The sequence below is a fragment of the Plectrocnemia conspersa genome, unplaced genomic scaffold (assembly GCF_051122295.1).
Source record: "Plectrocnemia conspersa isolate PC_06_02 unplaced genomic scaffold, ASM5112229v1 ptg000003l, whole genome shotgun sequence".
NCBI classification, from domain to species: Eukaryota; Metazoa; Arthropoda; class Insecta; order Trichoptera; family Polycentropodidae; genus Plectrocnemia; species Plectrocnemia conspersa.
The window spans coordinates 22,488,415-22,515,472 of NW_028277167.1; the positions used below are offsets into that span (position 1 = coordinate 22,488,415).

At 32.3% G+C, this 27,058-nt stretch overlaps 1 protein-coding gene across 10 annotated transcripts in view; it reads right to left on the reverse strand.

Annotated features, from left to right (window-relative positions):
• Window positions 1–725: 725 nt before the first annotated feature.
• Window positions 726–27,058, reverse strand: part of Ip6k (Inositol hexakisphosphate kinase) — a 74,233-nt gene continuing 47,900 nt past the window's right edge. For 3 of the 10 annotated variants that reach the window (XM_088183432.1, XM_088183435.1, XM_088183433.1), the window contains 7 exons: window positions 13,093–13,513; window positions 10,811–10,937; window positions 5,377–5,500; window positions 4,821–4,897; window positions 4,235–4,410; window positions 3,336–3,550; window positions 726–3,264 (listed from right to left, as the gene is read on the reverse strand). In XM_088183432.1, the coding sequence (XP_088039558.1) occupies window positions 2,505–3,264; window positions 3,336–3,550; window positions 4,235–4,410; window positions 4,821–4,897; window positions 5,377–5,500; window positions 10,811–10,937; window positions 13,093–13,479 (1,866 nt within the window). In that variant the 5' untranslated portion in view covers window positions 13,480–13,513 and the 3' untranslated portion in view covers window positions 726–2,504. Of the gene's footprint in view, window positions 3,265–3,335; window positions 3,551–4,234; window positions 4,411–4,820; window positions 4,913–5,376; window positions 5,501–7,968; window positions 8,131–10,810; window positions 10,938–13,092; window positions 13,514–27,058 lie in introns of those variants that run through there. The other 7 variants (XM_088183429.1, XM_088183431.1, XM_088183430.1 and 4 more) reach the window with 5 other exon arrangements.

A 27,058-nucleotide genomic window follows, 5' to 3' on the forward strand; every position in this document is an offset into this window, starting at 1 on the left:
AATTGTGCATCTCGCGAATCCGTGCGAGAGAAAAGGGGATATACTCACCCATCTCTCTCTTGCGAAATTCTCTGACAAAGCAGTAAGTTTAACAAAAAAAGGTGGTGAAACCCACTTTTGAGGGCGCAAAAACAATTATCACTTCCCAGATGTCAAAAGCAATAAAATCATGTCGGCGTTGTTGCAGTGGGAACGCTCAGTAACGGCACGATTTTATTGCTTTTGACAAGGATTTTTGACTTCTGAGAGAGGATTATTATTTTTTGCGCTCTCCTATTAGACAAAATTTGGTTTAAATATGCTTCATTCGTTTCTCACTGTGTGAGTCGTAATATTGTCGTATCAAGTTTTATTATGAACGCTACATAACTTAACGTTTCCACTACGACTGTGTGATTTTATTGCTTTAAATGTAGATTTTAAATTGTGACGTCATTTAGGGGGGTATGTAGGGGCATTTACGTTCCCCCTTTTTGATTCTTTCCAGAAAAATGCATGTCATTTAATGAATTACTATTAATTTTAATGAAATCTAAATATTAAATTAACAATCACTGACTGACCAACTTCTGCCCCCCCCCCCTTCTGAAAAAAGGTAAATAGACGTCCCTGTCCAAAATCCTGTTCTCTTTCTTTAAAAATTTGAACTAGTGCATTTATTTTATTCAAGGTTTAATTACCATTATTTTTTTAATTTAAAATAAAGGAGGAAACTAAAACACAGATTTCTTTGAAGTAGTCTTTATTATTTAAGTAATTAAGTTTCTTATGTAATGTCGAAACACATAACATTAAAATTATTTTGTACAAGAATACTGTCATTCTAAATCTTACTCACGCGTGAGTGGGTGTGTAGTATGCACGTGTGTAATAATTACAATTTAACAAATTTCATTTCGCACGATTTAATTGTACATTCAAATATAAAATGGAATATATATAACTAATTACAAATAATGAAAATAATACACTTAATGCGTGGATTTACTATATATACATACATGAGAAATGATTTTTTTAACAATATATAAATACGAATAATGATCGATACATCAGTCTTCCATATGAGGAATGGGAAAAATTAATAAATAACCGCAAATCATATGTGAAGTAACTGAGAAATCGAATTCGAGCACTTTTCCAGACGGTCGATTGAGAATTAATATTATATAACACGACAAATTTTTGTTAAGTAGCATATAACATCCAGAAAAAATGCAAATACATATGTGTATGTATTATCTTCAATATATCTTCGATAACGGTATACAAAATTAACTATGTACAAATTTAATTAGGATTGAAAACATCCTAAACAATCATTTGTACGCGAACGTACAAATGTACACATAAAATATATTTTCTCTTTTATAGTCATTGCGCATGACTGTACGCCGACTAAATCGACACATCACTTTTATAATTAACATTGAACGGCGTTAATTAATAAAATACCTTACGATTAAATATAAAAATAACACTGGACACTAACTCTCGTATAACTAATTTGTAACAGTAACAGTAAGAGATCTCTTTTATTTTTAATAAGAAGACGTAAATAAAGAGTACATTTTGAATGAAACTATATAGAAAATTATTCTTAAAAACCTATGCAGTAACTAGCAGAAATATCCCTGTGATAAATCAGGTACATCACCTTAATCTGAGATATTAAAATTATATTTATTTTTATAAAATTAATTTTATTTACATTTTTTTTTCGGAACCGATACCCTAGTGTCATTTTTTAAATATTGGAGTAATTTTAACGAATCGACACAATATTTATATGTACAGTTTAAGACGTAGATTAAGTGATATACGAATTACTAAAATCAACGCTAAATCGAGCAAAACGAATTAAGGCCGCTTAAATTAAAGAGAAGACAATCACTGGTCCGTATTAAAATATACATAATAAATAAGTAAATTGCACTAATAAATGTTAAACATTATAATTAATGGGTAACCATGTGTGTGTACAATTTGGGCGATTTTATTGCTTGCTACACAATAATCGTAAAAATTAATATTGCCAACTTTAAACTAGTGACTAAGGAACACTGGGAAAGCTTCAAAACAGTTTTTTTTTTAATTATGACTACCCGTATGTGGAAAAGTTTATGATTAAATTGAATTTGAAAACTATAGTATGTTATGAATATGGTAAAGAAAGAGATGTATCGCTAATTTGATCAATAAATATATTTTGTGACAATTTTTTTTATATATTATATCATATACTATTTCCAAGACAACTAATTTGAACATACATTTTGATGAAAATATATAAAAATGCTTTAGAACTGTAGCCATTTTGAAAATATGTCATCTCACGGTGATAAAAAAATAGTTTAGAATTTTCGTAAATCACATCTTTTTAAATACATGAACATTTATAATGATCTAGTCACACTTATTCGAATATACTGCTTCAGTTTATACCTTTTTTTTAATAACTGCCACAACATCTAAATGTTTTCACGATAGAGCATCGTATGAAATTATGCTTCGCTCAAAATTTCACTTAACAATCTCTTCAGGCTATCGATTCCCGTGAGGAATCCACCATCAGGACCATGATGCACTGTCGTGTTCGTCAGAATATTAGCGAAATTGCGCTCTTGCACTACCGTATTCTCCGCGTTCATATTATCGAACGTCGTATGTGCGAAATCAATCATTCGTATATCAACGGCTTTTTCAGAAGAAGTATCTTGCGATTTTTTAACTGCCTTTCTTTTCAATGGTCCACAATCATCGGACGTTTTAACTCTTGGTCTCTTGCTGAAGTCAGAAGTCAAGTTAGCACTCGTGTCCAAGTCGACTTCAGAAGATGACGTGTCCTCTGAACTGTGTGTGTTTTCGTCCAATCTTCTGGATAAGCAAAAATCATCACTACTGTTCGAAGAATAAACCATCCAACTGTCGACCGACATGGGACTCGAACACATATTGCTTCCTTGCATAGGCAGACTGAGGTGCATATTGCTTGGCTCTTCTAAATACATTGTGTCTTCAGAAATAGGAAAAAATGGCACTTTTGGAGGCTTGGATGGCGCTTCGTCAACGGAGATCTCTTCGTGAAGCGTTGACATGTCAAAGTTTTTGTTGCCGGAGCCGTGATCTTCAAATCGCGTGGATAGATTCAAATCCGCCGAACTGTTAGAGGTATCAGCGTCGTAGCCAGTAGTCGCCGATTGCATGTTGTTTGTGAATGATATGTCATCATCACAATAACCTTCGTAGACGATCAGCAATGAACTATCAAAATAAAATATATATAAATATATTACATTTTATTTTATAACATATTTATTGTATTTAATTCTTACCAAGAATAGAATCTATAAGAAGATTGATTTGCGACAGCCCGGCGTAAGTGTGAGAGGCGCTGTAAGACGCGGCACACTACATTCGATCTCAATGTTCCATTACCGCCGCAAAAGAATGTTCTTAAAGCATCGCGAAGACCAGCTTCGGTTAAACTCCTGCCCCAATATTTATCTCTTCTCACAACATGATCACAATCCATAGTGCTGCCGTAAACCTAAATAAATAAAAAAATATTAATACTTATAAAAAATAGTTAAGAGCCGATGACGCAAATATGCGTCATTTATAAAACTATCATTAAGAGTTCCTTATACGGTATTTAATTTCAGGAAAGAAGATACAGATAATTGTACATTTATTCTTGTATTTTATTTTTATTAAAAAAACTGATTTTTGACTAGTGATTTTACAGAAGAGTTAAAAATATTTATTTATTGTAAATCTTTCACTGCAACATAACAGACATTAGCCGAATGTTTTACAACAAGGTAAACTCAATCAACAACTACTAAGTAATTAGTGAGAAACTAGACTGAAATCAAAATCCGTAAATCAGTGACATATGTATATTTTATTAATTATAAATTATTATTATAGATCACTATGTACAACCTAGCTAAATTTGATTATTAATTATTCAACCGTGAGATTAGGAAAATCTAGGAAGACCTAATCTGTGGTGATTACATAAAGGCGATTTAAAAATAGCTATACTATTTAAAAAAATATGTTAATTACTTCATATAATAAATAATGTTATGTCATCTGCATAACATAAGGAAGAATAGCCAAAGACAGGACAAAGTGAAAGATCTTATGGATATTTCTATATATTCTTTCGGTTTGTTATCACAATGTTTAAAATTATAAATATCATAAACTTTTGTATATTACTCACTTGCATTCCACATAGTCTCACTCCTAAGGATGCTGACGTGCTAGCTGCACATTTAGCTATTTGTTTAGATTTTTTCTCAGCTGAAGCGTCATCACCATGCTGTCTAGTGCCCATTTTCAGATCCAATATACATGGTCGTCTATAAGACGACGTTATATTTTCCAGCATAAGAAAGTCTGCAAGCAACAAATTCGCTAATTAACACCGTAGCACATTTTAAACATATTGACATTTTGATTTTGCATTATAGTATAATAATAGTTAAACTCTCTCCAACCTTTGTGTTTGGAAGCAATGAGAGTTCAAGGTGATATGGTTGCAACGGTACAACTGAATGCATCGCTAAAACAATTATTATCAACTACAAAATAGTTCAAAGATTTACTAAAACACCCTACATATATCGATAGTGTCATCCGCCACCTACAACAATAAGAGATGGAAATAACGTATTACCTTCATACGTCCAACATACCAATTCCAAATACAAATCATTTTATCTCCACTATCTATCAATATGATATGGGTTTCATGGCTATTGACATGTAAATGCAAAATCTTATTCAAAATCACAAACACTACTTACATTGCTTATTTGTGTTATCCATTTGCGAAATACTCTTAAGAACTTCAGTCGCCTTTCCGTTCCGATGCACTTTGAACCTTGAAAAGCGAAACCTTGATGATTAACCCACAATAATAATAAAAAATACTGCAAAATTACAAAAGTGAGCCAAATAAAAATCCTTTTATGTTACCATTTTTTAAACTGTGTTTTGAAATATAAAAATACATACATAGATTTTTAAAAAATCTGTGTATTATTTGATAAAATTAAATAAAAAACTGACCATAAAATAAACAGCATGATAAACAAAAGGCAAATCAAAATCCATTTATCTCGTGGAAGGATGAGCTTCCTGGCAATGATATACGTGTTTACTTTAAACAGAGCTACAAAAATCACACTTGAACGCAAGTGGCATTTGCCTTACTTCTGTAAGACCGGATTCTTCCACATAAAATGAAATTGTGTCAAAAATCAACACCATAAATTATAGTAAGCATTTCAACGTATCACTGATTAGAAAAGTATAGTTTTCTTTTGACTCACCCTCATACAATCAATACATTAAACTTACTTAAGTACATCGTCTCGTTTACGCTTAGAACCCAAAGATTGCTTTCTGGGATTTTCCTCCCTGAAACTAGGAGAATATCTCTTGTCCAGTTTAGTGCTGCCCATATTCGTGGCTTGCATAACTCCTGAAACAAACCGCCAGAAAATCAGTCACATTGAATGGCACACTCATCACGAATGATATCACTAACTTTACGATAAAATAAAATTATGTCTTAAGTTGCTTAGTTTTCTTTTCGGTAAAATATCAAAAAGTTATGCCTCTCAAAAATAAAATGTTTGTTATATAATATAATATAATATAAGCATACGTACACACAGGTTAAAAATTATAATATAAATATATGATAATGACTGTTTGGTAAATATATTTATATATAAAGAAAATTAACAATAAAAAGCACAAAAATCATATGAATGACATTAAGCGATGATAATTTAATGTTCACGGTCGTTCTCTTATGACTCGACCGATGTTGATGTAAATTGGACACGGAAAATAACAAGGAGTGAAGTTTGAATATTAACGTACAGTTTTATACATATATAAAATATCGACCCAACCCCCTGACATTAATTTGATATATTTAGCAAATTTTATATATTCCTATCTTATCAATATATTGAACATTAAATTGTGTATATCATGTCTGTGTAATCAATATCAATGTCTTTACACTATATTGAACATGTAGTATATAATCGGAACGGACACAAAATCTACATTTTTTAATAGAGATTCTTGCGTGTTTATACCAGTGGCGGTTCGTCCATATGAGCCGCAGGACTGCAGCCCTTCCAGTATAGAATGAAATATTAAAATGTTCCTGTTCTTAAATATTTTTTGTCTAATTTAATATCTTGTATAGTACATCTTTTAATTTTTATTGCTGCAGCCCCACCGCTACAAATTCTTACGGGCCGCCATTGGTTTACACCCTTTTCAGTCTACTGGCAGATATGACAATGTAGCAGATGTATATCTGTAAGCATTCTCTTATATATTTTGAATTAATAATAAATTTATAACACACAATTTCTAAGATATATTTAGATAATTTGTAGCTCGAATCTGGGATTGATCCAAAACTCTAGAAAGTCTAGATTATATGACTGAAATTCAATACATCAGATTTTGCTACATTGGCGAGAAACCCAGGATTCGAATGTAAGATATTTGTATAACATGTTTGTCGAGCCTTTATTTTCATTTTTTATTTAAGTAATCCAAAAGAGCACGGCAACCAAACCGCTTGATTTAGATTTATAAGAATGAGTCAAATGAAAACCTTAAAAGAATCCTGTGAATTAACAGAGTGAAGCAGTGCTTTGTAGTTAAGGAGTGATCCTCATCAACGAACGAAAGTTAAGTATGGTGATGCATGTCTGTCACTTCTGCAAATGAACGAGTAAAATAAAAGTTCTGAAACGGTGTGAGTTCTGTATCAGAATTTTAATAACGACATATTTTTGCAATGCTATAGCAACCGTTTGCCACCAAAAGGTGATAACGATGTTTCTCAGAACCACTTCAAAAATAAAAATCATGATAAAACCTTTCTTAAAAATACAGAAAGCATGGGCTTATCAACTGAAATTATGATTAGTCACACGTTTCTGAATGCTTCAGAGAACCCCTCCTTTTGCTAGGCGCCGGGGATAGCAACAGTTGTGAGCCACGCCTTGGGACATCGACTAAAGCAGAGAAGACACTACAATTCTCTAGGTTATCCATTAAAGGCCTCTTAGAAGTGCAGCATCGATAAGAGGCTGCACCTCTGCATAATGTGCATATGGGTAATGTTCGTCAAATTTTTAAATTGATTGTTGAATTCAAGTCATTGGCTTGAATTGTATCTCTCGATCAGAAACAAAAGATCTGAAAATTAATTAAGCAGAAGAAGATTGCTTCCTAAGAGGAATTGTTACTAAAAATGAAACTTGTGTTCACTACCATCAGCTAAAAACTATGAAAGAGTACAAGGGATAAAGTGATACCTCTTCAACAAAATCAAAGAAATTCTATACACAAAAATCTGCAGGTAAAAATATTCTGACTATCTATTATAATACAATTAATGAGGAATAATTTAGAAACACTTCTACCAGTACAATATACAGAGGTCCCCAGATCAAAACAACGTGGACTTCTGAGTACAAGCTTTTTGATGCAACATTTTAATGCTCAGTTCAATGACTGTAAAGACGCAAGATCTGCACTTTGAATTCCTTGAACATCGGCTGTACTTCTTTAGACAACTCAAAGAGGCGATCGGAGAAAAGAAGTTGAGGAACAAGCAAGAGGTACAAGTGGTGCACATGTATCATTTCCCATGTTTTCATTTGACTCACTTTTTTATATTACTATAAAAATTGAGTTGATTTAATGTATTTTCAAAGCATTATTATTAAAAACAGATATTGTTCTGTGTCCGTTCCGTGTATATACTGCACACATTCATAAATATAACAAAAAATATATGTATGACACATATTTTCATGATAGTAAATCATTACAATTTCAATATATATATTTTTTTATAATATAAAAATGTGACCATGAAATATATAGAGCCATATTAGAAATACAAACCCAAACAAAATTACCAATAGCATATTGGATGTGGCGTTCATTTGCATGTCACATTTGGATTCATTTGGTATTGTGTTGCCGCGGGCACTAGTCGCCAGGCTGGCCGGCCCCCGTAGCGCCCCATAGGCCCCAGGCTTGCTGCCCTTGTGACGGTGGTGTGCCCTTGTGACAACAAGGAAACTGGTTTTTGCATCAGGCGCGTCGAGCACCTTCCCATTCATCAATCGCCAGGCAACAACATGATATGAACGGCGCGGACGGGGGCAAGTTTTCACTTACGACACTATTGCATCAACAATTTCGATACTGTTAAAACACACGAGCATTGATCTAGATCGATTGATGCAATAATGTTATAGTAATAAGGACAAAAAAAGGATCACATAACATCCGTCATCTCCGATCATCTTATAATATATATACATATATATAAATAATACGGTTGTTGTTGATCGACGACGGCCATAAGCCGTCATCTAAGACTGCGTTGTAAAATGTAATTTGTGTGTTTTTTATTGAGAATTTATTATTCAATCGTCAAAGGTTTAACATTACATTTTCGCAACGCACGTCGCTAATTAACGATAACACCAGATCGGATTTAAGGGTCCGTCCGACACGAGGAGAATCTAGGATGAGCATAAATCGAATCCTGTTTCATTTAACTTGAATAAAATTTATGCATGTAACGTTTGAGACTTACCAAATCATACGCTACAATCGATAATGTTCATTTTGCGATATAATTAGGTAGAGCCGTATCAAAAAATTCTAAGACCATTAATTAGAAAAGTTTAATTTAATTCAATGTTAACACTGCTTTAGATCATATTATAAAAATTTCCACTTTTACTGAATATATGACAGCTTAGAAACAAAATCAAACATTTTATGTTTCTATGATACCACTATTATTTGTTCTGTGGCGACCGTTTACCACACAAATGTTATAACGACGTTTCTCGGAACCACACAAAAGAGGAAAAATCGCAATAAAGAATATAATAAACGTTATCATACGTTTCTAAGTGCTTCCGAGAAACCACTTCCTTTCGCCAAGTGCCAGTTTTGAGCCGGGCGGTGCTGACACCAGGGTTTCTTAAAGCCCTTGGTCGCTATTTCAATTTAAATCAAGTGTTCGATTCAAATTTAAAACAGCTTGAATTACGAATCGAAGTTTAGAATTTTTAATAAATTTAATATATGCATATAAAAAAAAATGTAGTTTTTTCACAAAATGTTTGATATTAATTCTTGACGTCACACATTGTCATAATAATATTTTACAACAATAAAAAAAATTGTGTATTGATATGACAAACTTTAAACATACATAAGAGATTTATAAAATACAACAATAATACTAACGAACAATTGAATAAAAAAATAATCAATAATATTTAAATATTATTATCTTTTGTAGAAATATTTATATATTTTTTAAATACATGTGAAGAACAATAGTTATATTAATATGAGTAGTACAAATGTATGATTTCATAATAAATATAAAGACATACTCATTTCTATTTAACTAAATTTGTAGTGAAAAGCAATGTAAGTTAAATGCATTTTGATAGAAACGTGATTTCAAAAGATACTGTAATAAATTAAAATGGTTAGAATAAACTACCTCGAGACCATGAAAACTTTAAATAAATTATTAATACAAGTAGACCAAGAGCATTACGAGCATTTCTCAAATTAAAATTCATTTTTCATAAAGCATGTGTTACGTTGATATTAAAATACTTTCTTGGTTATGTTTTTTTTATTTATTAATTGTAAGGAAGTGAGAGGGTTAAAAACTACAATATATCTTAGAAGTTTTTGATTAGACTTTATAACTAACATATTTATTTCATGTGTGGCATACTTACAAATAAGGTGAGATATTTATATATTCAAAAACAATTAAAGTACATAATTAAATTTTCCATTTAACCCTTTTATTGCCAGACATCGGTTTATAGTAATTTGAAAATTTTCATCTTAAGAGAAAACCATTGTCATACAGATAAAAGTGCAACTCTTTACTGTTTATTAACATCGACGATTGGCAGTAAAATTGTTATTTATGTAAGTTGACATAAGTATATTTTGTATCCACCCTATACAAAGTTGCAATACACACACAATCGAATTTCTCGTTTGTCTGGAAAAGTCGTGCCACGAGCGCCGCGTATCGCTCAAAAGTAAAAGTAGGAACAAAACCGTAATTGTGCAAGAGAATTTTACTTCAGATCGCTCGTCCGCGAAAGTGAAATTTTCCATCCGCGAATCTGACGACGAGAAGAGAAGCAAGTAGGCATATGAAGCGGACGAGCGACGCGGATTAGTTTCATCATCGGCGACAACGAAAAAAATCTACTTTCTCTCCGATGTTACACTCTCGGACGACATACGTAATATTCTCGAAAAAGGGGAACGTGAGACTCTGGACACAGTGTGAAAGATGAAGAGACAGAGAACGATAGACAGTAACTAAAAAAAAAGATTGACACAGCACGTCTATAGAGAGAAAGATAGAAGGATTCTGGGTGTGGCGTGTTGGTAGTACCATTGTTAAGACGAGCGTTAAGATGATTTGTCAAACGGAACATGCAAAGTTCTATGCACAGCTACAAACATCCAACGTGATATATGTATGCAAAACAATCCCTAAGATCCCTCGCGTCGGACGATCTTCATCGCGAAGTCTTCTCAGATTCATCTCATATCAAATTTTAAGAAAGAACACCACGAAGACTGCGCGTTCAAGACCGAATGGTTTGAATCTGGTACGGATGAAACGTGCGAGCGGTAGTCCGTCGGACTTGCGAACGAGAAAGACAGGTCTTACCTTTGTATTTGGGAACAAACGTCTCAATTTCCCTGGGAATGTTCTGATAAAAGTGCAGCTCTCTCACGTTGAGCGGCTTTATGACCGTGCTGTCGTTGAGCACAAGCAGACGTGTGTGGCCGCCAACCTAAACAACAACAAAATACAGTTAACATCAAAAACGACTAATTCGAATCTCGAGAAAAAGGATTAAAAATATTTTTTTAATCCCTGCTCCACTTTCCTCCCACATGAATTTGCAATAATTACAGTTTGAGTCATCTCGTCCAAGTAACCCAGTTTTAAAGCATTTTTTGTCGATACTCAAGTGCTACGCATTCTTGCAATAATTTATTCAAAACGTTGAACCTCGCCACTATAAAACTCAGACGTCATTAACAGATTAAAGCATAAGGGTAAAGCTTAAAATATTCACATAATGGCGTAAAGGTCACGCGTGTTTATAAATATACGTCAAGAACGTTTGATTATAATCTGGAGAATTAATTAAATGGAAAGCGTACTTGAGCGAATTATTTAAAACTTGACATTAAGCAGATCCGTCTGTGGTTTCAACTTTCAATATAAGTAACATATTTCAAACAATAATCTCTATTAAGAAAATTCAGAATCAACAGTGCTATTAATTAGGAACGTCTTTCTTCGAATTTGATCATGTTTTGAAAGCGCATATCATCATTTTCTCATATGAAATCCATTAAATCCAAATATCAAACACGTTTAACAGATGCTCACCTTGATGACTCTGTGCGTTTTGCTACAAGTAATTATAAGCTGAATTATTTAAAAACTGCCAATGATTTACTTTACAGTATCAAATATCTCACTAATTATATAATAAAATACATAATATTTGAGTTATTGAAAAGTTTTTTTATTTCTTATTCCTTCCCCATACAGTTTTTGCAGATATTTGGTGATAGTTTGCCATTATAAATTAATGTCAGCAATAATAATGTTTACGGAGATAAAAAATATGGCTACATTATTTGTTGTACGTAAAAAATCCTGAATGAAAGATGGAAGCCCGTACCCGAAAATTATTATTTAAAAATGAATTTGTATTAGATCTGGGGTTCAGCCATCCCCCTGTTCGCACAGTTAGTCTAAGTGTTAAGCCTAAAGTATATTTATAATTTAGTTGTTTAACTTACACCTGAGTGAAAATAATAGACAGATATATTTGAAGCAAAAAACAGATTTTACAGTAACATTTGCTAAAAAGGAATTTAGAATCAAATTCCAACAGTTTTATATTTTTTTACATACAACAATGTTTATTTTTCTGCACAGCCATTTTCGGTACGTATATATTCCTACAAATATATACCTAACTGATTCATTCATTCTGATTCATATTATTTAATTAAATGACATACATTGTTGGGTCAAATTCAAGGGCGATGGCAATGTGTTTTTGTAAAAATGTGTTTTAACTTCACTAGTGAAAATATAACTTCAACGAAAAATACACATTTACTGAAAAATGTATACATCGCATGTAAATAAATTATGGTGAGTATGTAAATGTATACATTACTGTAATGGAAACGATGAAATCGTATAATTTTACTAACATCTGTCAGATAAATTATATTTTCACTGATAAAAATCTGCCGGTGAAAATGTATTCCGATATGATTTCACTGAAATGGCATATTTTCGGGATAGATTCGACTGGTTTTTTTTTTAGATTTTATTTGAGGGATAACCCAAGAATTTCTGGTTTAGAATCAGGGATGTCATTTCAGGGGGGGGGGGGCAAATTTAAATTTCATTAAGATTCATAGTATTTCATTAAATGCATTTTTTGGCCTGATTCAAGTGGGAGCAATTGCCCCTACCTGCCCCCTGAAAGAAAGTGGACGAAGGGATAAAAAATTTGCTTGTGAATGAAAGAACAGTCATCGTTCGATATAATCTATCAATATGTATATGAATTTGTGAGTTTCGATATTTGCAGTTATTAAACTATGAATGTAGTAGTACAATATTTCAAAGAATTATTTGATTCATAACTTCTAGACTAAGGAGACATGATGTTTACTCTGCATAAAGGTAGACTATTTGATTTATTATCAGATTATCTTTCTACGGCCCTGACGCACGCTAGATTCGAATAATTTATGGCAAAAGAGCGTTTGACACGAAATCTGCGCTCTTTTCGATCCGCCTATTGTAATATGGAGCGGTCACGCTTCGGTCGCGTTTTCCTCGTTTTTCTGATTCCGCTACTCGCGATATACACACAAAGATAGATATAGGTAGAGAGAGAGACATACCTGGTTGTTGAGCGGATGCAGGTCGATCTCGCGCTCAGGGGCGCTGTGCAGGAACGAGTCTTCCCTGTGGCTGCCGTAGCCCTCCTCGGAGAGCGCCCCACCGTCCTGGTGATGGTTATGGTTGTCTTCGTCCTCGGTCTCCCTGCCGAACCCTTCGTGCAGCATCTCGTCGTGATCGCTTCCATAGCCGTGTCCGTCGTCGACTCTCCCATCGTCTTCGCCATGGAACTCGGCGTCGAGCAAGTCATCGTCGGCGTCGTCGAACTCAGCAGCGCCATCGTAGGCCGGCCTCTTGCCGTTGAGGTGGGCGGGGGAGTGCACGCGACCGTACTGGCCAGTCCGTCGGTCAGAATCTCCCATGCCCCAGCCCCCTAACGTGTGCACCATCCCCTGATGCGGCGGAGCTTCTCTCGCCGCGCACCTGAAATCCGAAAGAATACCAGGTCTTCAACACCACTCGGGAGGAGGAGAGACGTGCGCGCTACGTGCCGCACCGCGAGCTTCTGACGAAGCGATCGCGCCATTCCGAAACCGGTTCTATTGTATTTTATATAGGTACACGAGATACGAAACGAGAACGTCCTACGTGAGACTGTCGATTGAGGCGTGTTCCAAGAGTTCGCGGAAAATTTGTGTTCAATTCTGGGCACAAAGGTCCTTCGAGTCTATAATAATTAGGCCATTACATTCAAGCACATCAATTGACTGCTATTTGGGAACGCCAAGAGATAAGGATAATAACAAACAACGGACTTATATTCTAAAACAATCTCTGTAAATCTGGCACAGCATATAGAAGCCGTTGTTTTTGAGTTACGGATAAGCACGCGAAACTATGAAAAACTGATTACCGTGTTATATAAAACCGTGTTATACGAAGCTTTGGTGTATAATACTTCCCATAGTCGAACGGCGACGATAAGCGGTACTAATATAAAGCAAGTCATTTGTTCGTATAAACGAGATTTATTTATTATTATTTTTCCAAGACTCTTGATCAACGTAAAAGTCAAAGAAATATTTTCTTTTACTATATATGTTTATTTATTTTCAAAGATGAATATTTCATATCGTTGCATTTTAACGATGTTTATATCATATAGCGCGAAGCGAAGAAAAGGTTTTCAGCGAAGCGGTCGCTGAATCTGGATTGTAAGTCAACATCGTTAAATCAAAATAAGCAAAGGAATCGAGGGCAAAGAGAAAGACCGAAAGACCGTGTTTGCGAAAAAGATAAGATAATAAACAAATGGACAGATGAACGTTAATTCAAGAGTACTATAATATAATAAATTACTAAATTCGGTGTTTCTTTATATGGTATATGGTAGTCGATATGATTAACATTAAGAAGCGATTTCTGGTTATAAAAGAATACCTGAAACAATAGCAATTATGACGCAAAAGAGTACGTCGAGGCCGTAAGAACAGGTCATTGTCTTGAGTGACGATATGGCACTGTCGATTTTTTGCAATAATTCAACTTCATCGAATAAATAGTAACTGTACAATATCTGGATCAATAATGAATAATTCTTTAGTATCTATTAATTACTAAAATTGTGAGTAATTCATTGCACAATTTATATATGTATATATGTAAAATTATTATATAAACTTCACTCGTTCTAATTCCAAAGTTTAAGGTGCTTTTAACGTTCTTTGTAATGCATATGAAAAATAAATCTGTTAAAATAAAAATAAGTATGACAATTGTGTGAATGTGCCTTTATCTCACTTTGCCATAACTTTGGCCTTAGACATCGCAGACGTGTCTAAGCGTATAAAAATAAATATTAAAATAACTATTTCAAACAAATCAGTGTGACCTGAATTCAATGCATTTAACTCTTTAATTGAACTAATTTTACGCTATACATTTTTTTCTATTAGCGAAATTTGTTAAATATTAAAATACAGTGGAACTTTGACTTACGAGTATTTAGATAAGTGCAATTTTTATTTAATTTGACTTGATATACGAGCAAAAAAACGTATTGCGTAACCTAAAAATAAACGTCATCGTTTATTTAAGTAGTATGTATTTACCATTTCAATGAGGAAAATTTATTTGACATACGAGTAATTGAGGTTACGAGCCGTCACAGAGCGAATTAAACTCGTAAGTATATGCACCCAAAAGATGTATCAGCGAGAGATCGATCCGACGCTGAAGAGGCCCGGTCATATGAGCGAAAACAAAAGCAGGTCCACAGTCCGAAATGTAATTTTTCTCAAAATTTGTTAAATTTTTAAAAAAAATTTTGTTCAAATATTTAGTCAGTAAAAATTAATATATTCAAACAAAATGGATATTTTGAAGCAAATCTGTAGAATTTCAATTTTTTTAAATTAATTAATTAAATCATAAAAGATGGTTTATCTGTTGTTTTTTTTATTTCCACCGTCTCTAAAAATATATTAAATATATATAATTGATACTTTGCATATAATAGACTAATATAACTTTTTTGATTTTATATTTCTAATTATATTTTTATTATATGCACCATAGATATGTCATAACAAAATAATAATGTTTTGCACTAAATATTATCGAAGATGAATAAAATTATTGTTCTTAATTTTTTTTTAAATTCTGTTAATATTCAAAGTCGCAATGGCAACGTATTACGTTTATTGCTTTTGACGTGAATTTTTGACTTCTGAGAAGTGGTAATCGTTTTTGCGCCCTCCTATTGACCAAAATTCGGTTTGAATATACTTTAATCAGCCCTATTATATCAGAAGTCGACAGTAATGATAGCTATTATATTTTTAAAACATAGTATACTATCCAAGTGCAGACCGACTATGGAACAATATGAGAGATGCGGCGTCTGTCTGTACTTCTTCCGTTTATTCCTGAGATTAATATTTTGAACTAGACCTAATGGAAGTTCTAAAACTATTATTAGTTTTAGAACTTTCATTAGGTTAGGTTTGGTTTTGAACAAATAACCGGCTGTCCCGATAAACCATTGGCCCAATTAAGCGGAACAGACTGGAATTAAAAGGGTTAAATTAGCAATGGATGTGTGAATTGCTTAATGAATATTGATGTTATTACACAATTTTATACTTCACACGATTTTTATCTATAGCTAGTTTCGTTCATTGATTTGGTTAGAAGTAATGCAACTGCTATTGAGATATTTTATAAATGAAAATACATAATTTTAAGTAAAAAACAATATTTTCAAGTTGAAATAAACTAATAAATTATTTATTGCTATTTTATACAACAATAAATAATGTTTTCTCATTAGTTTTCCCAATATCTTGCTTTAAATTATTGATTTCTCTAAATTTTGTGATATTATACTTTCGCTTTTTGAATAATTGTATCCCGTGAACAATCAATACTATGGGTAAAATTAAAACAGAATAATATTTTAGCATATTTAATTAGGTAAAAAACTCTTAATGCCATTTTAAAACACCAAATCTTTGATGCTAAAAAAATTCATACTTTCAACTCATGATTTATCAGATATGATTCATATCATATTAGTATTAAATTATTTTTTAACTTAAAACATGTAGGCCGCGTAGCGAATATTTTTACCGTTTATGACAACGGCGTGTCTTAACTCTCCGAGTAGTCAGTTAATTTATCCACATTGTTTTAATTTGTTAGTATACACCTGGGAGTGAGTTAATTTTACGTATTTTTCCATAATTATTTCTGTTGTTATTTATTGATTATTATTTTATATTGCATTTATAGAAAATAAATTATAGAAAAGATCAGATTTTTAACGTTTGATTAATTTGCTTTATTGTACTACTTTTTTGTATTATTGTGTTTTAATAATATATTCAAACACTTCTCTAGTATTAAATTTCGTTAATTTGTTTTACATATTTTTTATATATTATTCAGCTTTTATATATTTTTATATCAACTTGGTGGCTCTCAAATATTTTTTTTAAATTTATATTAAATATTTTTTGTCATGTTAATTTATTTGGTTTTCTTTAATTTATTGGTATTATTTTATATAATAATCATTATATTAATATAATGTTTTTTTATATATATATATATTATATCTTCAGTTATATATGTATTTGATTATATATATATAACTATCTCTGGTAACTTAAAACAGTAAAAGACCGCCCGCCGTACATGTACGGCGATACCGTTTAAATTGATCGTTTCAAGAAGATAAGTTTTATGGCATATTCTTTATCAAACATTAGGTTGGCCACACACTATCAACTCCACAAAAATCAGGTTAATATTTATATATATTGCAGTTGATTATGTTTTCCTCAGTTGCTATCACAATCTCATATTTTATTTATACCATTAATATAAAAAATTCAAAGCTTTGATGAAAAATATGAGTTAGTAAATGTATAGACAATTTTAAAAATGATCAATAGTGAATTGAATAAGTGAGTTGCTGGGAGCAAGGTCCAGGTAGTATTGCGGATGCTTGATTATTATTTTAAAATTATTTTTTTAAATGAAACACTCAAATCTGGAAGACCCACAATAATATTTTTAATGTGTTTCACAATATCTGAATTTGCGCAATAGGACATCTCATCAAATCTAATATTTTAAAGTCACTAAAACTTCTCTCTTCGCCAAAGTCTTTCTTCCAAAGTTTCTACGAATCGACACACTAACTAGCTAGTGTATAAACTAACGTCACAACTGTAAGATGCATCTATTATTTTTGCTACGGCGCCAATAATGTTTGATCAGATGGCTTTCAATTCGAACATTCCAGCAGTATTTCAGACATGGCGTATATAGAACAGCTTTCAGCCAATCTGAATATCTAAAGCGAGAACACAAGAGGCGAGCCTCGGATCGGAAGCAGCCAGAAGCGCGCAGCAGCGCAGGGCGTAAATTTTCCACTCGCCGAATAGAAAGTCTTTGTGTGCGTTTTTTCCGTTTCAAAAGGATTCGGTTGCGCAACGAGAGCAGCCGCTCGCAATCCGCACGAAGGTCATAACGTAGCGCGTTGCGAACAAATGGCGATTAAAAACGTCAAACGCGTCGGACGACGAGACGATTTGGCAACGGCGCCGCGGAAAGCGGCCATGATTTTTGCGTCGAGAAAAAATAAATACGTCGATCAGAAGACGCGCCGCTATGACCATAGACAATCGCTTGCGAGTTCGGGTCGTTTCTGAACGAGTCACGACGCACGTACCCACTACAAACGATACGCCCGAAGAGCTGAAACACACCCAATTTAAATTTGTATTATGTGACGCACAACGACGATGCACGCGAGAGAAACAACAGAGAAGCAGCTGTTGAAAGATAGTGGCGCCTCGCAATGAGTGTTCCATTATCGACTAACGCCCTGTTATGTAATTTTTATGAGCAAAAGCATATCAAATCAAGTTATATCGAAGAAGAGCACTAAACATCCGAATCCTAATTGAACATATTCCTCAATATAGTATAAATTGCTCATGCTCTAAAATATAAATAAGTGGTCGATAGACATGCCGTCAGACGGCCATGACCCATCATACGTTTTATAGTCATAGCCGGATCAGCGGTTCAGTTTAAACAGAAAATTAGTCATAATAGGCAAATAAACGGCCGGTTCTTGATAACGAGTTAATGAATATAAAACGTTACATATTGTATAATATAAAATAAAGATAAATCAAGGTATAAAATTTATCATTACTTATTCACGTATATTACCATATTTTGTATATTTCCAGTAATTACATTTAATTTGTACATATTAATATAAATAAATTAAGACAATAATTACTAATATTTCACTTGCCTAGCAAACCAAAAAACTATATAATTGTATAAGACAATTAGTACATTAATTCTACAAAACTCGATATCTTACTACACAAATCAAAACATATAATAATACCACTTCGTTTATTACGTTTGAAAAGAAAAAGCCATTGAAAACAGAAGGGATGTTTATTGTTTCATTGTTGTGTAAGTGCCAAGTGCTAAGAGTAAAATATTATATAATACACTGACTGAACAACTGGAATTGTGTATTCTATCAACATGTTGACTGACATAAAAAGTAATTTTTAATCATATTGTAATGTCTTCTATTCAATGGTGGACATTAAAACAAAAATGATAATTAGTTTTAATCAAATAATAATAAAAAAGGTTCGAATAAAGAAAATGAGATACACTGATAGATAAACTATTTTGTGTCAATCCTATGACTCTTTAACAAATTTAGCGATGATTCAAGATAGAAATTCAATAAACACATTCAGATTAAATTATACGAAAAATATATTGATTTAATTCACACATAAGGCAAAAACAATCATATTTGCAAACAGTGCATTTGAACATAAATTCAAACTAAAATAATAAAAAAAAATTCCACTCTGACACTATCAGCTTTTTTAGCGCAGTTAAGAATTAATTGTCTTTTTTATTACTTCACATTAAGATGATGGATTAGGCTGACTAACAAACTTAGCCAATATAAAATAATTTTATTTTTAATTTTAATGAAAATCTGATTAAAAATTATTCTATTCCAAGAAACATATTTTATATTTTAATCCTACAATTATTATTATTCTAATTCAAATCAACAAAACTTGTGATATAATCATTACCAAATAAAGAGCTAAAAATATCACGTACAGTAGACCCCCCAATAACACGGTAAATTGGGGACGTGCTATTTGGGTGCCCGTTACTTAATGTGTGAGCGAGCCTGATTCGTACGTACGTATTGCAAAAAATTGTATTTTCTAGTCCCCCAACTACACGCACCCAAATAGCACATCCTCAATTTATCCTGTTATTGGGGGTCTACTGTATGTATTACCAAAAAAAAATATTTGAATATTTATTATTACCCTTTATATATTTTACATTATTTATACTATAGAACTATTTTATACTGAATCTCCTTACTATAAATATAAAATTTAAATTGTCGGGACCATCCGTAATCGTTGCAACAAAATTTATCTTAACAACTTGCTAAATCTTTATAGTACTAATTAATTTATTTATGTACTCAGTGTAAAGCGATCGATTGCATATCAGAAGGGATATTTTATCATTTTCAAAGCACCGTCGAAAAAGTGGACTAAAACAGAAAATGAACCAAAGATTTCATGCTTCTTAATTACGCAGTCTAACAACATATTAAAGAATAACAAATATTCTGGTTCCGCCCCGAATTATCGAATATAATATTAATATGAATATTAAATTAATATTAAAATAAGACAAAAATATTACAATCTTACGTGTAAATTTAATCGAAAAAGTCACAACCCAATATGATAATCGAAAATATAATTATTTTGCATCGGATTTTATTTATTCCAATTAAATATATCTTATATTTTTAATACATGTAATTGTTATATTTTAACTACCGGTACAAAAGCCACCACGACACTGTATGGGGAATTCTTTATTTTTTTTCAAATATATCAAGTCAAATTTTACTGTCCTTTTACATCACCGTTTTTTTTATAATTCTCGTGGTGATTTTTTTCTATACAATTTTAACTAAAAATATGATTCTTTTTCTCGGTAAGCACCGATTCGGCGTTCGAGAGCAAGAGGCGAGCCCCCGTTTGTGACGTCACAACTCGTCACGCCGCGTGACGACGAGTCGCGTAACGACGCTTTTACGTCACGTACTAGACGACACGATAACGGACCTCGACGCGCACTCGCCGACGCGAAGCACAGCAATGCGATGACGATAAGAGGTGCGTGTGTTTGTTTTTGTGTACAAAACAAATTGACAACAGTCACATTATCTCAGTATCAAATTTCACTTTAATATTAAATATCATGTGTGTCAAGGTGGGGGGATTGTAACGATGCTATTATGACCATAGCTCGTGGGATGACGCGATCTACTTTTGTATACACGCGTCGCAATTTATGTATATACAACAAAAACAAGCATACTTCGATACATTTTCTTCCATTTTATATTTATAATAAAGCTTTCGCTAGAGAGAAAAAGAAAAGCTACGAACAATGGAATTTTGTGCTGCTTTAAAATTTTGTTATTAGCTTTAGGGAATCTATGACAGTTTTCAAATAATATGTTCTCTCTATTGCGCACAGCTTGAAATTGTGCTTCATTTCGAGAAACATATTATTATAATGTTCTATATATAAACATATATTTGCAAGCTTCTTAGAGAAGCGTTCGATATTGTTGCTTTCAGTAATGATGTTCTACGCGTTTCCTAATAAACCAACAGTCGCAATTTTGAGATTACAATCTTATTTTCGCCAATGAACATGGCGGAATTCCTAAAGGATGACGCACACAAATCGAACATATGTATAACCAAAAACATCGATTATTTATGTGTTTACGTGCATAATGGAAAAATTTACAATACAAGCTAGTCTGACGACGAGCAATAAGAAAACAATAGCTCTAATTTGTGTATTAGTTTTTTTCATCAACTTACTAAAATATTTTATAAAAAAGGAACATCTTGTGATGTTATGGGTTATTTTATCACGGAATCTCAGTATAGCGAAGCTCACGGGACCAAAGAAAAAAATTCGTTATATCGAAAGTAAGGAAGATGATAATTTTATTTTTATTTTGATATACTACAGCATCAAAATAACCTTTTACAAGACTGACAGATCGTTTTTTGTCCATTTTTAGGGATAACACAATAAAATTTGTTAAAAAAATGTTTTATAAGAAAAGTTATGGGCTCGGCGAAATACCTTGAATATCACTTGTGAACACATCAGGCACTCGCCGAGTCAAGAACGAACTGAGTTTTGAGAAATATTGTGTCAAGTTCTAACGTCATTCTTAAATTCGGATCAAAATATTTCGTTATACTGAGATCAGTCTTCGTTACAATGAAAACATTTTGTATGAAAGGTACAAATTGAAGATTCGTTATTTCGGTATTCGTTACAAAGAGATTTCACTGTATTAAACAAGGCTATACAGCTCTCGCGTGACGTCACTTATTTAAAAAAAAATATTATAAAAATATAAATATAAAAACATTTAAGTATATTTTTAATAAAAGCAAATGCTTATTTAAAAAATAATTAATGAAATTTATAATACAACACACAACATACATACATTATGAGGAAACAATAAATCATTTTAACTGTATATAAATGATTAACAGCTAAAGTTATTTACGTTTGTAAATATAAAATTTTATTGTAAATTTTCCGTTGTAAGCTGACAGGCGTAAGCCCAATATGTTACAACTGTGTAAATCAATCAGGCATTATAGACAAGCGCGTGTTAAAACTACCAGACTTTTCAGTCTGAGAATTTGTGAAATCTATATAATTAATTATAAATAATTGTGTATATTAATTTATAATCGATAGATTAGCGCATTTTTATAAATATAAATCCGAATGTGCGTACGGACTACGCTATTCCGAACTTGACAAGCATTAGCATTAGCAACATAACAGGCATTGGCCCAATGCGTTACAACGGGGCAATCAAAATCAACAACCACTATGTAAAAAATGAGATACCCGACTATTATTACAGCTAACAATAAATATGTTTAACTATACATGATCCAGCACGAATTTATTTTTAATCATCACGATATTTGTACGCGAAAATTAAAACTATAATTACAGAAAAAATCACTAATTCCAATCTCCCAAAACTTAAAAAAAAACACTATGGTTCAATATGGAATTTGAATCTAAGTCTATCGTGATGGTTATAAAACAATTAAACTATATAGATTATAACAAGTAAAATTAATTATGTTTATAAATATAATATTTTACATTTTGGTGAAGTAAAAGCTGGTTTTTGAACTGCAGCAAATATATGTAAGTATATGAGTAATGTGATTTGTATTCCATATATGATAATTTAAGCATAAAAGTGAGAGTAGAACGTCAATTAGTTCATCCCTGACGTTGATGACGTCACAAGAAAGCTGCAGCTGAGCTGTTTGGCTTTTATATGTAGATTGATTAATAAGTATAATATAAGAATTTATTCAAGACACGAATACGTATAAGACATGTTATTCTATTTTGTTACATGTAAATAAATTCATATCTTACCTAATTTTTACACAGATTCATGTAACAAATAATATTATAGAATGACATATTGTTACGGTGAATGATATAATTGCTATTTATTTTAAATAAAATAAGACTTATATATAAATATTTGGCATAATATTGAAAATACAGCCTATAAACTTAAATTGCATCCATTAACAGATTATTGAGTCACGCTATAAAAACCTTGATTGTTGAAGCTAAATCCGCTTGTATATTATATTGTACATTGAAAAAAAGCAAGGTCAAGTCTGTATATTTCAATGTATGGTTGTGTTAAGACGTCATTTTTATTCTAGATAACAAAACAGCGTAAATCTGATTTTATTCGGATTTGGGTAAAACCATATTTTGATTGACTCTAATTGAGTCATTTTTGTAACACCTGTTTTTTTAAGTCTGCCGAAACACATGGGTGATTAAGACTCCCGGCGACAGCTTAGCTCCCATTTTTTTTACAAATCAGTGTTTAGGAACAACTCTTGGACGGGAGCCAGAGGGGAGGAGTTCAAGATGAGAACAACGGGTCCTTGGCCGACAGTTTTCACAAGCATCATCGTCATGAATGGTCGGAAATCGAATGAGATACACCACGTGGATTTCAATGGCCAATGTCCAAACGCCATGATTCAATCGGGGCAACCCGAAAAATCCTGAGCAAATGTTTATGTTCTATTATTGAAACGTATAATGTTTGAACTAAGCGCATCTAACCGATCGGTGTGCATAACGTAAATTTGCACACCTTGGATAAATAAATTAAAATATCAAGTTTTTGCTTGTTTTGGACCTTATCGCGAGCCGTGCTGGAATTTTAACCAATGGCGTTTAGTTTGCGAGAGATAAAGAGGCCATCGTTTTGATAATAAATAGTGGTGGATATATCGCCTGGTGATAAGGAAAAGTCACCGCCGGTTTAACGCAGCGTAGTGTTTATATAAACAGTATATCTAGAGCGTATAGTTACGCGCAATCGATATCACTATTTTAGTACTGTTACTAATTAAAAATTGATCTTCAATATAGGCAGATTTAAATTATAACAGTAAGTGATTAATTGAGTTAAAGATCAGTTATTCATATTTTAGTTCATGCAATTTTGACAAGTTTTATAGACATGGACTCGAATGTCATATGAACCCTCGAGTTTTGTGGGATCCGAATTAATGATTATCATATAATTATAATTTCAATCGATCATCACAGATTAGGTTTTCCTAAATTTCGTGATAAGATAAAATCATAAAACAGATTTAACTGATTTTGTTAGCCCTGTTGTAACACATTGGGCCAACGCATATGACAAAAAATAAATGTCGCTCGGTACAACTACCATAATGAATATATGTTCCTTAAACAAATAAAATTCAAATCGAATAAGTTTTTTGATCTTTTGTATATCGAATTTGTCCGTCGGATATCCATCCGGACAGATCCGCTCGTGTGTGGCCAGCTTATGAAATAAAAATATAATAACAAATAAATAATATTACCGAGGACGTTCTTATATTATTTATGACCTTATCTCCCTTTCAACAATAAATAATTCAACTGCATGCAAAATATGTTTGCCCTGAAAGCTAAATATAATACGTAGTACTCAAATAATTCAATAACAAATCCACGTGTTGTGTAACAACGACAAAAATAACGAGATAAACCAGCTGTATTAAAACAGCAATTTGATCGCATGCTACCGAAATACTACATACTGAATATTTCGAACAATTGGTCATTTTCCAAACGATAAATAACCAAAACACGTGTAAGTGTCTAATCCTCTACCACTCTAGCGTTTCGAAACGATTCCCTAATATACTGTTGTGTATATAAATTATATGCAGAGACGCCGTATCTCTAGAAGAGTGTGTTATATAAATGACAATGTTACATAAATCCTAGTGATCTTAATTTAAAACTAAATTATGCGCGTGCAAGCCAGAGAGCGGCCACTAGTTACGCAAACTCCTGAACAATTATAGAAACGATAGTATCACCTGTGGGATTTTACAAATGATTTATAACCGATTGAATCATGTAACAAAAAATATTGAATAAAGACGAAAATATTATGCAATAAATTTTGTAAAGACAAAATGGCATAAGGCCGATGGTAAAAGGCGAAAGGCGTGTGGTGACCATTGACCATTGAATAGTAGCATTCGATATTATCAGACGCAGAGCCGCAAAATAAAAATTAGTCATTCCCATTGTAAGACGCACAACTGCGACCAAACTAGAAAAAAAAAATTGGCCCATTCCTTCGAATACAAATAGGTAGTCCAAAAAAACATGTCACGCATGTAACGCAGTAGAGATAATTCCTAAGAATGTGTTATCCAAAAATAATTTCAATAACACTCATACTTCATACAAAAATAAACGTTCAGTGAGCAAGAATAGAATGATATAGTCTGTGTATCACAAAATAATACATTTTTCAGTTTTACGGCACCGCAGTTTCAGAATCTGTGGAGCGTTCTCAGTTCAACGAAATCAGTAGGTCAAGCGCGGCCAGAGGATTCAAAAGCAATAAAAAAACAACAATAAAACCGGATACACAAAAAAAAAGAAAGCACTGCAATGAAAATCTCCAATTTTCAAAATGTTTATTTACTTTAAAATGATAAAGTAATAAAAATTGCAATTAAAAAGCTTTGTTATTCACAATATTGTCTTTTTTTTTATTTAACCCCTTCCTGTGGTCGTTTTATGTTTGCATAAAATAATCCTTCATTAAACTCGCTGCGGTATAAAAGATTAGAGCTGTGTTTGTAGTGAGATTAAGCTGATATAAAACATTTGCAATATTAACGGAAAATATAGTTCTAAAATATAAACACACACAGTGAAAACTTGACCTTAAAGTGTCCCGAGAGGAGCACTCAAATTATACTGCGAGACTCGCATCGCTCATTTTTATGATCATAAAAATATAGCAGAATATTATTAAAATAATTAAAAAAAAAACATAATCTTTTATTCCAACTAATATTTCTGTGGATTACATCATAAAAATCGAAGTTTTCTCTGCAACTTCATATATAATATATCACATGAATAAAATCGTAGGTGAACGAATTGTACTTATACATACATTTACACCAGAGACTAATGATGTAATAAGTATTGACTCTCACGAGATAAGATAATTACAATATTCATCACAAGGAAATGGCGCAAATACTATGATACATATATAGTAAATAAGGGATCCGTACCTTTGAACTGTCATTAGTAATAAATTACAATGCGTCAATAACCTTTTAAGGACATTGGATCTATAAGCAGTTATATAATCGGGAAAGTCGACTCAATGCAAACACAATAGTATATTTCTAGAACATTCAGAAGTTCAAAGGCCTTAACAGCCTTCATTTAAACACTGTTATAGGAATAATTTAAAGGCTATTGAATCGATACTTATTATGGCTAGCCTTCTACAATACAAGAAGACGCGCAATTTCTATTACACTCCATAATGTTAGATTATAAAACAGTTTTTATCGTTTATCGTGTCGATAAAACGGCAATGAAATAATAATCGATAAGACGATTCAAGGTCCTAGTTGCACTCTATTGTTATTTTATTCAGTTTTATACAGCTTCAAGCGAATCAATAGTCATATGAGCGACTGTAACAAATATGAGAAACAATATTATTCGTAATGCTTTTAATCAGTGATTTAGTAAATAAATTCAATTGAAAAAATCTAGCTGCATGGTTTGATATATGAAAATATATTATAGTGTGAAAATATATAAAAAAAAACATTGATGTAACACAAAGCTCATTATCATTTTGATGTGTTATAAAATAACCTGTGTTTTACTGTGGACCCGAAACGAAGACACAAAAGTCATTGTCAAACAAGGCCTTACACAAGGTGCTTCCGGCGATTACTATTT